The following is a 12,128-nucleotide window of genomic DNA, read 5'->3' on the forward strand; positions in this document are numbered from 1 at the left end:
GAGTATATTGGTGGTGTTGGGGGAAACTGCTTCTTATCCTATCATCGACAAGGAAGAGAGATGCTAAATTGGCTGTCATCCTGAAGCACTTTAGGGAGAACATCTTTATACCACTGTAGGTTCTAGAGAAATATTTTTGCTTAAGCCTGTCTTTCTGAAGTGTACAAGAAATGAGTGAGACAGACTATACAGGCTTCCTCTCAGCTCTTCTGATCCTTAACTTTAACCACACAGCTGATGTGTTTTTAATGACTATGTGTTCTGTCTTTAGATCTCGAATGGATTTACCTGGCTCTCCATCACGGCTCGTATGCTCCTCCCAGCCAGCCCAAATGCTGTCCATTGATACTGGCCAGGCTGACCGCCAGGCAAGTGGTAGGATGGATGTGTCTGCTTCGGTGGAACATGAAGCCCTCAGCAATGCTTTCCGCTCAGTGCCACTCGCAGAGGAGGAGGACTTTGATAGCAAGGAGTGGGTTATCATTGATAAGGAGACAGAGCTGAAGGACTTTCACCCAGGTGCTGAGCCAAGCACCTCTGGAACCACAGATGAGGAGCCTGAAGAGCTAAGACCTCTTGAAGAGGGTGAAGAGAGAAGGCGCTTGGGAGCAGATGCTGCAGTCAGGCCGAAGACTCATGATGGGCGAGGTATGCAGCCTGTGACTGAGGAGGACAGTTCCCACAGACATGAAGGACCTTCTCAAACAGTATCTGACAGTAAACACGAACAGCAGACAGGAAGTCCAGCCCACTCTCCCCTACATTCAGCACCAGCTATCCGACAAAGGAGACGAGAATCTGAACCTACTGGTCCTCAGAGACAGGTAAGATCCCCGGGTCTGTATCTTGTTGCCTTGCCTTTTCTTAGGAAACCTCAGCTGTGCTGGAGAAATCTGTGATTTCAGGCACGGATGCTCTTGTGAAACTCTTTCTGACAGTACTTGCAGATGGTGTGTACACCTAAGAAGTGCTCCCTATAGCTAGTAATATTGTCCCCTACAAAGGACACACTGGTATCAAGATCTTTCAGCTATTTTGGCATAGAGACAAGAGGAGAGCACAATTGTGCTTGTGAGTATCTTTAATCAGGTCTCTTACTGCTCTCCCATGGTGTTTTGTTAGTAACTGCTTAGTTGTATGGAGGTATCACTAGCACATTTTCTCCATGTAGTTTCTCAGCAGCAATAGCAGTGTATGGCAAGAGAATGCTCTCTAATCTAATAACACATCAGCACTGGGAAGGTCTGCAGCAATGTAAATCATAAATAACTCCCTAAAATTAAACTTTCTTCTAAATACCTAATAAAACTCTCAGAGTAACCAGTACACACATCCTGTCAACCTCACTTCAGTGACTGGCATTGTTGTTACCCAGTGTTTACTCAAAGAAATGTTCTTTATGTACTGTGTGTTTTCCAGATAGCTGTACAGGGCTTTTTTCTTTCATTTTTGCTTTTTTCTGTTGTCCTTTGAAGATATTAAGATGTTCATTTTTTAGTGGGAGGTATTTTATTAGGTTACCTGGAAAAACATTATATACTGTTAGGCTCAGAGTTCCTGTGTCATATCTGATCTTCATTTCTCAGACACTCAGAAGAACACTGTCTCAGAGTGTTCACTGCAAGAGACAATAAAATTGTTCTCCTGAGGGCTTTTTGTATTTGTATATTAATGAAGATCTCTCATGCACGTGGGACCCATACATCCAGTTAAGAGCATACGTGGGTAAAGTATACAATGATACTATCCTACAGCAAGCATTTGCCATTCTGCTTGTTCCCCTCTGGAAGATGGTAACTCCATCTCCCATGCCCTCTTGAGCTTGTTCTCTAAAGGAGTGGACTGGAGCATGTTAAAAGATCATCCTTCTGTTCAGGACTTGCCCAGATTCTTCTCTTCTCTGAATCCTGGAGAGGTACAAGGGAAAAAGGACTGTAAGTTTTGTCAGCAAAACATGAATGATAGAAGAAACTATATAAAAATGATCATCAAAGTAAATCCTTGCCTGGCAGGCAAGCTGTTCCTTGCTAAGGTGTATGAGGCTGCAGCTTTTACAGGAAGGAGAGAAATACTGACAGCTGGTACTAGTGGAAGTGTCACGCTGAGCATAGAATAGTAGCAACACATCCTACTATTATATGGAGACTACATCCAGTGGCAAGGTTCCTAGGTGGAGGTGTTTGTTGTATAAAAACAGATACCTAGAGATTGCGTAGGCGACATCAGCAGAGTTGGAAGGCTCTGTATCTGAATTTGCTCTGTCTGTACACTTATTAGCCAGGTCAGTGCAAGATCTGCAAGATACAATGAACATGTCAAGAACTGGTAAGAACCAGCAAAGAACCAGCAGGGACACTTCACTGACATATTTAGTGCAAGTAAAGAAGGATGGAGGCGCCTTGTTGTTCATAGCACATAATATTGCTATGTGAAATGATTGGGGGAGCTGGGTATGATGCAGTTTGAAGGCTGCTTATCACTGCGCAGTGATACTTAAAAAGCAGGCAAAAACGGTAAATTAATGGGATTGTGGGTGATCGCTGTTGATATATTAGCCTTGGTTCTCCAGCAGACAGTATATTTTTTTGCTCCTACATTCTGAAATATGCTCTGGTTACTCCTGGACCTAGCTTTGTATGTACAGACCAATACTGGATTTCTTTGGCTCGCTGGGATTTAATTGTGCTTTCTTTGATGTCTGGATACTTCAGTTGCCTCTATATACTCAGCTTTGCAGTGGCATTAATATTTTTCCATTTGCTGTCACAAAACGAACTGCTAACTTTCAAAGGAACAATTACTTGGTACCTAAAGGAGAGCAGAAGCCTATTCACCCTAGGTACAGCAGAGATGGAGGGACAGTTTGTTAGGACACTAATAAGAAGCTGACCAAGGACTTAACTAGTAAAAACACTGAAGGCCTCCCTAGCAATGACAGGTGTTTCCTGTAGCTCGGGCTGCAGCTTCCTCTGGGTTTGACTGAAACTGTGCTTAGAGAGAGAGTGTATGTGTGCGTATCTTCCTTACCTTTGAATATAACTGAGTCTTTAAGATGGGTAAAAATGTCACTAAATGCAAAACAACAATAACTAAGGTTATAGGCCCTGTTGTACCAATTTGGGACCTCATTCTGGTTTCCTGAAAGCTGGTGATCATCCATTTGTGTCAGGAGAGTACTGAGAGCAAATGGGTAATTCGTGTTCTAATGCTTTCTCCTGCTCCTCCATTCTCTGGCTCCGATGACTTATGCCATTACTTGTTACTGGCAAAATGACAGTGACCTCTGGATTATCATAGAATCACAGCATGGTTGAAGTTGGAAGGGACCTCTGGATATCATCTAGTCCCATCCTCTGCTACAAGCTGGATCAACTAGAGCAAGTTGCTCAGGACGGTGTCCAGTCTCTGAGGATGGAGACTCCACAACCTCTCCGAGCAGCTTGTTCCACTAATGAATCAATCTTATAGTAAAAAAACTTTGTCTTATATTTAAATGAAATTTCTTGTATTTCAGTTTCTGCCCATTTCTTCTTGTCCTTTCACTGGGCACCACTAAGACGAGTCTGTATCTATCTTCTTTTTCCCATCAGGTGTTTATAAACGTTGATAAGAACACCCCTGAGCCTTCTTTTCTCCAGACTAAACAATCCCACATCTCTCAGCCTTTCCTCAAATGAGAGATTCTCCAGTCTCTTCATCACCTTTGTGACTCTTTGCTTGAGTATCTCCAGTATGTCTACATCTCTCTTGTACTGGGTAGCCCAGAACTGGAATACAGCACTCCATACGTGGCCTCACCAGTGCTTAGTAGAGGGGAAGAACTACCTCCCTCAACCTGCTGGCAACACCCCTCCTAATGCAGCCCAGGAGGTTGTTGGACGCAAGATGCCACAAAGGCACCTTGCTGGCTCGTGTTCAACCAGGTCCACCAGGACCTCCATGTATTTCTCTGTCAAATTGCTTTCCGTTGGCCCCTAGCGTGTACTGTTCCTCCCCAGGTTCAGGACTTTGCACGTCCCTTTGTTGAACTTCATCAAATTCCTTTTTGCCCATCTCACCAACCTATCCAGGCACCTCTGAATATCAGCACAATCTCTTGGTGTGTCAGCCACTCCGCCCAGTTTTTTATCATCTGTGAGCTTGCTACAGGTCCACTCTATACTATCATCCAGGTAATTAATGAAGTTATGCAGTCGGCGTCACAGTATCAATCCCCGGCTACACCACTAGTGACTGGCCTCCATCTGGACTTTGTTTCCTGAAGCACAATGCTTTGAGCCCAGCAGCCCAGCTGGTTTTCAGTCCAACTCACTGTCTACTTACCTAGCCCATATTTCAACATTTTGTCTATGGAGGGTCATGGGAGACAGTGTCAAAAACTCTCGAGGTAGACAACCTCCCACAGAGTCATCTTATCACAGAAAGCTATCAGGTTCATCAGGTATGATATCCCCTTCCTATATCCATGCTGACTGCACTCAGTCACCTTATTCTCCTTTACATGTTTGGAAATGGCTTCCAGGAGGATTTGCTCCGTGCCCTTTTCTAGGCTGACCAACCCGCAGTTTCCCAGGTTATCCTCATTTAGAGCTCAGATGTTCATGCAAATGTATGAGTCTGTTGGAAGAAAGGCACTGTAGTGCAAGTGTGAGGGATGGTGGTGTCCTCATGAAACTCTGTAGGTGTAAGAGGGAGCACAGTGTGAACAGATGCTGCTGTATGGAAAGTCAAGTACAGAGGAGGCTCTGAATAGCCTGGGGAAATTGCTGACCCAAATATTCCTACAAATGAGGTATCTCCCAGTTTCAGCCAACAAGAAGACAGCTGCACTGGAGTGCAGACCTCACGGGAAGCCCTTTTACAGAGGGAGAACAAGTCCGTCACGAAAACTACATTCGAGCCCCTCTGTGCACCACTCAGTGCAGCACTGAGAACCCAGCAAGATATTTATCAGGGCTGTTAGGGTTTACTTTAATGTATACATTTCAGGAATGTACTAATAAATCCCTGCTTATTTTTATGCACTAATGTGCAGATAAAGCTATAGAAATGCTAAAAATGAGTGGGAAAAGAAGATTGAAGCTGCACTTGCATTTACATATGAATCCTGACATAGGATTGCTGTTATTGTTGGAAATCATTACTATCAACATCCAGCAATATAATTTGAAAATCTGTCAAGTTCTTAAATATGCTGAGTAAATGCACTGACACTTAGAGACAGCAACTTACTTCTGCCTTTTGCATTGGAAAGAAATAAAAATGTTCATACACTTACGAGTTTTAACAATTACTTCTGGCCATAGGTCTGTGCTCATATTTCTTGACTCCAAATCTCCTTTGCTGCTAGCGCAGTTGGCATTGTACAAAATGTTTTGAGACTTGCCTGCCAGAACATGCCTGTCCAAGTGATGTCACGTCTAAAAAACACAAGAAAAGTGAAGCAATAGTGGGAGATCATGTTAACTCTTCTGTACCTATTCTTGGATATATTCTGCAGAGCTCAGAGAGCATTTTGCTTACACTGCGTCTTACAGTCCCATCTCCCAGAGCCAAGAGTTCATCTGTTAGAAAAGGTCCCATTGTGAAGAGGCACTGGTGTATTTCCTTATCAACTTAGCTGTATAGTTAGAATCACTCTTAAAATAAATCTCCCTTGCTATATATAGCTCCCATGCTGTATTAGGCCTCTTCTCTCCCACAGCCAGGAGAATGCCACAGACGGACTTCTTTAAAGTTGTCCATGTCTTGACCATGAGAGGGCAGCAGCTGTGGAGCTTATAAGCCCTTCCCAGCCATACCCCACCACTGGCAACTTTGCTGAGAGAGCATGCAAGGATGTTCAGCATGAAGACCCGTGTTGGTAATACTGTGGGTTAAGACAGGAGGCAGAAGCACATTGCACAGGCTGTCTGGGCCAGCTTCACCTGGAATTCTAACTTTACCTATAATCATTGGTTTTCTTCTGTAAAAAACTCTGCTGAGACCCTCACTGAGCCAAGAAAATAGACTCTATTCTGATGCTGAGCCCACGGGTGCCCCCATGTTCCTGAACATCATTGCCTCATCTGAGGGATGCTATAGTTGTGATGTTGTCTCGTACCCTGGAAGCAGTGCAGCTGGTCAGGGGACAACCATTTCAGCAACCCCAGTATGCTGTTCTCTTCCTCCACTGATTTAAGCTAGTGATGGTTACTCCATGGAAGCGGACACAGAGACACAGGAGAGGGCTGCCTTACAACAAGGACAGGGCTCTAGCATTTCGGGTGATCTGTACTGCCTTTCTGGTTCGTGTGGTATAGAGCCCTGGGTTGCTCCAAGTCTGTTAACTGGAGGAACTCTGTTTGATTTGCATTGAAGACTGAAAGCTGAGCAAGGTTTTCTCTGGGTTATATTTTGGGCCAGGTGGCCTCTGAGGCCCCAGACCCTGGAGCAGTGATGAGGGAAATCCTTGTCACTCCCAGAGTGCCTATAGACAGCAAGAGGACAGACCAGAAACTGTAACTTCACTGGCTCTGAAGCAGAATGACGGAAAACACAGCAAGTTCTCAGGTTTATAACCCTGGGCAGAAGGGGTAGGTTGGGGGGAGAAGGTGGCAGGAAAAAATGAAATATGAAGAGGTGCTATGTATCTTGGCTTCCTTTCTGTTATATGGCATCATCTGTGGGCTACTCTCAGGGGACCTGAGGTACCATTTCTCAGGGGTGAGAAATGGGCATTTGCAGAAGAAGGGCAGACTCTTATTGCCCCTCACTTTGTAATTCCTGTTGAGCTGTGCTTGATTCCTGTTGTAGATGATGCAATTTTTTGACATGCAGCTGCTTCTCTGACTTCCCTCCACATGAGAAGAGCTTGCCAGCTGATGGAGAAGGATATATGTAGAGTTATTCTACGTACAGTCCCTTATGCTCTTTAGATTGAAGGCCCCTGTCCATCCGTGTGTTAGGAATAAAGGATCAGCAGAAGGGTGATGCTATCAGAAGTAACGCTCACATAAGCTCAGCAAAAATTCCTAATTACGTTTTATGTCTTCAGAATTGAGCTCTATCAACATCACATTTTTCTGGGATTTCACAGGAGAAGTGTCATACTGCTCCTGTACAAATAGAACAGAACAGGCCTGATCGAAGGTGGTCCAGCCTGATTGATTGCTGCCAAGGGCAAAGGGGTAAAAGGAGACAGCACCTCCAGCATTGATTACGTAATTTAAACATTAGAGCATCAGTGAAGAAAAGTGGCGTGTTTGTAACCTTAGCTTCATTCAGGAGATAACAATACCTGGGTGTGCTTGCTGGTGGGATGTTGCAGTTTGCCTGTTCATGGCCTGGGCAAGGTCCTTGGTCCTGTGCTGTAAAGGAGGTCCATCTAGGTAGCTGAAGTGACCCTTTTTGATCTGAGAAGCCTTTACCATGTTGGGAGGATACATACATCGAAGATCATACAATATGCTGAGCCCAAACACAGAGAAAAAGTAACGATAAGAATTCCAATGTACTTAGTTGGGCAGCCTACAAACAATACACTCGGGACCGAATTTCTACACCATCTACACAAAGAAGAGATGGTTGTGCTTATGAGAAATTAGAGCTACTGTCTCAAATTTCTTTGTCTCTCTCAAATACTCTGTATGACAGCATTACATTATTATTATCTGACAGTCTGATCTGTGCCATGACATGCAGTACATTTAGAACTGTGAATAATTTCTTTTCAAATTTACTGCCCACCACAAGCTGAAATAGTTGTCAGACACTTATGAAGACAAGATACCTGCCTTAAAGCACTGCAAAGATATTGAAGGTGACAGGAAGGAGATGAGACTGGATGAATTTCAGCTCTTTTTCTCATATCATTTGCAAAGGCAACATCTCTAGTAAGATAAGGAGAGCAGTCTTGGCTTACGAAAATACAATATTGCCTTTTCACATTTCCCAGTTACATTTTGAAACTTGCAGGAACAACCTGAAAAGAAATGCAGCACAAGGAAGGGAGTGAATTTGAAAAATAATTCCAGGAAAAATGGTCTGGTTTTGGAAATTGAGTGGATGATCTCTATGAAAGTGCTAGTTTCATAGCAGAGGTAGAAAGGGAGGAAGGGCTTAGCGTTTTCAGGGTGAAGAATCTGAAGTTATTCCCGTAATGCCTGTCTCTTCCATTCAATGCATGAAGACAAGGTAGGGACTGTGATCTCATCCTGGCGAAAGCTCTCCTCTGTGAGTATACTTTCCCCCCCTCTCCTAGCCATCCCACGATCACAGAAGCAGAAAAGGGACCCAACAGTGCATCTTCTCCTCATTTCCTCCCATGGCTCTCTGTTTTGAATTTCTCACTGAAAGGAGAATTATACTCTACCTGCTTGTCCTCCACTTACCAAAATGGAAGCATTAACACTCCCCCTGCAGGTACTCAATATAAAAGTCTATTGGGAGGCCAGCAGCATGAGTGTGAGAAAAGGAAGGTCCACTAACAAAAGCTGCCTTTGCAAAGCCCTGGAACAAGTTTTAATATTCATTGAGCCCCTTGAGAATCCCTCACTTTTCAATACATATAATCATTTTAGCACCAGGTATTTCACCTTTTCTCTCGTACGCATGGTTGCCAAGTGTGTTCAGATTTTGACTGTTACCTATATGAATAGCCTAATGACATGTCAAGATGAGTGATGCCAAAGGAACAGAGAGGTGAGGCATGTGGCCTGAAGAGCCAGAGGAGGGGACTGATGTGGCAGAGCCTGATACTGCTGGTGTCACTCATGTCTGCATGTGGCTGGGGAGAGCATGGCAGGCCCCCTGTAATGGCAAGTTCCCGTGGTGCCTTCAGGTTCCCCGGGAATTTATAGACACAGAGAATTAAGTAAGCCCCACATAGAGCAAAAGCATTTTTCATCCGCCAGCGAAGATGTCTGCAGCATGCACATCACAAACCAGGGGCGAGTCAAGTCTTTGCCTGACACCTTTTCCTCCACTCTTCTTGGTCTTTTTCAGTTGGAGGAGGACAGGCCTTCTCAGCACTCCCTCCCGAGGTACAGCCCCCTGAGAAGACTGGCGTCCTCCGTTTTCTCCTCCTCAACCCTGGAGACAGAACACTATCCTCACGTTGGTGGCACTTTCATACAGCGCAGCCGTTCAGCGGAGAGCAGTCCTGTGCGCATGCCCCACCGCAGGCACATGCCCCTCACGGCAGGAAACCACAGACTCATGCCTTCCGTCCTCCGCATTTCCAGGTCCCAGCTCCAGCAGGTGTGGGCCCGCTTCACACACAAAACATAGCCTGTTCAGGGAAGCAGCAGCCTCCGTAATGCAATAATAGATCCCACATGCCCACAATGCCCACCACTTAATGCAATATTGAATCCCAGACAACACTGGCCTAAGGTACTGTAACTTCCAAAGCCCCTGCAACCAGACCCACAGAGACTGAAAACATCTGCCTTTCTAAACCTCCCAGCAACCTGGGTGAGGGGTGACAGCATGGCCGAAGATGAGAACACAGATGGCGAATATGTGATATGCGAAAGAGGTGGATGCCAGGGCTCATCTCAGAGACTCGCTCATGCATCTTTCAGCCTTGGGGTAGGAAGTGCATGGCTGTCTCACTGAACACATGCAATCAAGCCACAAACATTCTCAAACACGACTGGAGTGGAGAGACCATGGAGGTATCAGCAAGCGTTACCTTCCCTGGGCAAATCGGTTCAAGCATCTTTGTTGGTATCTTACACTGGGCCAAGTCTACAGGTTTTGCTCCATCTAGGTGTAGGCAGACTCCCACTGGAAGCTCACCTGAGGCAGGACCTCAGGATCTATCCCTCTTGTGGAGTTACGATTCTGTATCTCTTTTGCTGCTTTGGCTTTGGAAATCCCCTTGCTTTTGTTGCGATTTGGTTTCCGTGCAGTGACCATATATTTCTGTCTCTCTGGCTTTGCCTTCATTATGTGACAGTGGACATGTTTGTCCACTTGCCACTCGTAAGCTGCTCCAAATCTACCTGCCTTCCCCCAGAGGCACTGACTGTCAAGAGCTGGTTAGCAAGGATTTTCTTACTGATCCAGCTGCATATTGCACTGTTTCTAAATTCCAGAAATTTTAGGCACCTGCAGCTTTTCAGTGGCAGGGCCATCCTGCTTCTTCACCTTGCTTGGAAATGCCTGTGGTAATAGATCTCACTTGAGATTAAACTGGCCTCAGCACTTGGTATACAGAGCCCCTGGAGCCCTTGTCTAAAACTGACTTGATTCTCAGAGGAAAAGGGAGATCAAAATTAATTTAAATTGTCATAAGTATCCTTATTTCCTGGGTTCGCAAGGATATATTGCCCTTCTCAGTATAGCTGCAGTAAAAAACACCAGGCTATATGAAGACCTTCTGTAGTTAAGTGAAGGTAGTAACTGTCTTCTATTGAAATGAGCCTTTGATCCAGTCTTCTGGGAAAAGAGGCAGTACGAATGTCAAGGTTAAAGAAGAAGGGGTCATTGCTGGTCCTCAGGGCTTTAGTGCAAGTCCAAAGTAAAATACTCCGCAGGAATTATATGAGCACAGGATACAGACAAGAAAATACAGAAAGCTTAGGCGAGGGTGAAAATGGGATGGGGTAAGTATGGGGGTTGGAAGAAAGTTATGACATGGAGGTGGTAGTGCATAGGTAGGGTGTTTTCAGAGCAGTTACAATGAAAACTTCCTTCCAAATACTGATTTCTGTAGGCGTATCGCCCCTGACTGATGCACCCGTAATATCAGATTCACCCTTCCATAGCACCACCCTTCCACAACCCCAGACAGGGTGGGTGGTGCTTTCTGAAGCTCATAGGACCTGTTCTGGTGGGTGAAGGTATGGAGAGGCAGAGGGCAACAACCCTTCTTGAGCAGATTCAGGGTAGGCATGACCAGTCTCTTCCTACAGTCATGCTTGGATCAGTGACATCAATATCTTTTGATTTGCTCCAAGAACATGAATGAACAGGACACTTACTGCCCAATTTTATTTGCAATTTGTTGATCAGTTTTATTTAAAAAAAAAAAAAAGGGACCGGGTATTGCTAGAAATATTTGGACTGATTTAACTAGTAGACTAATCCTAATTGGCAGTTCTTGTCTTGTTCAAGCACAGAAATCAGAAAGAGCAAGGCTTTGCTTTTCTCCAAGTGACATGAGAAGGGTGTTCTACAGTAGACTCGCTCTGCTGTTATTTTATCCATGTTCAGTAGAGACTTTAATAGAACATGGGAAAAATAGAAAATGGGATTTGTGAAAGAAATAGATTTAAAATCAGTAGCTCTTAATAATTTTTAGTTCATAGTCTCCAAAACACTAATGCTTACTTTTAAAGGTCAGTTTTAGGAATGAAAATTTCTGGTTTTCTATTTTTTAAAAAACAATTTTTAGTTTTGCCAGTGAGAAAAGGGAACAGGATGACTGGGTATTTATAAACTTCAACCTGCCTGTTTCAGACAAAAACAATGACTAGCCAATAAGTAGCTCCATACATAAACTTTAAAGGACTGTAATCTAATGCTACTCATCATGGTTATATATAGAACTGTTCTTTCCAAGTAAACTTGATACAGTTCTTCTTCTAAGTTCAAAAGTCTGATTGATAAAGATGGTTGATTTATACAGACTTAAGTAAGACTTTCTTCTAGTTGAAATTATTAATAAATTGAAAAGCAACTAACCAAACAAAATATGTTTATATGTTGGTATCGCTTGTAAGTGGGGACGTTTCTCATTAGGACTCCTGATCTCCTGCCCTTAGCTCATCATTTTTTCATGCCTTTAGTGGCTGTCCAGAAGAAAAAAGAAATCACTGAGGAGAAAGTTTGGAGTCACAGGAAGATGGGCAGCTTGATAAAATAATACTGGCAGGCCGGCTCTGCAGGAAGATCTGGATTGCTTGATAAGTTGCTTGCATTCAAACTAAATTATTGCATTCAGCCAGGGACAAGGTCATTTTTCAAGTACAAAGAATATAGGTCACATACACTGAGTGGAAGAAACTGCCCTGGGACATGCAGTCTCCCAAAATGAGATGGGAGGTAGGGGAGATAATTAGCTGCATGTTAAGTTCTCATTATACTGCTATAGCAAAAAAAATAAATAAATAAAATTTAAATTTATTTTTTGATGTATC

At 43.9% G+C, this 12,128-nt stretch overlaps 1 protein-coding gene across 1 annotated transcript in view; it reads left to right on the forward strand.

Annotated features, from left to right (window-relative positions):
- TTBK1 (tau tubulin kinase 1) overlaps positions 1–12,128 on the forward strand; it is a gene marked incomplete at its 5' end in the record, with an annotated part of 63,890 nt that overhangs the window by 33,664 nt on the left and 18,098 nt on the right. The window contains one exon of the mRNA XM_010133259.1: positions 272–824. Coding sequence (XP_010131561.1) covers positions 272–824 — 553 coding nt within the window. The remainder of the gene's footprint in view (positions 1–271; positions 825–12,128) is intronic.

The sequence above is a fragment of the Buceros rhinoceros genome, unplaced genomic scaffold, assembly GCF_000710305.1.
Source record: "Buceros rhinoceros silvestris isolate BGI_N320 unplaced genomic scaffold, ASM71030v1 scaffold8113, whole genome shotgun sequence".
NCBI classification, from domain to species: Eukaryota; Metazoa; Chordata; class Aves; order Bucerotiformes; family Bucerotidae; genus Buceros; species Buceros rhinoceros.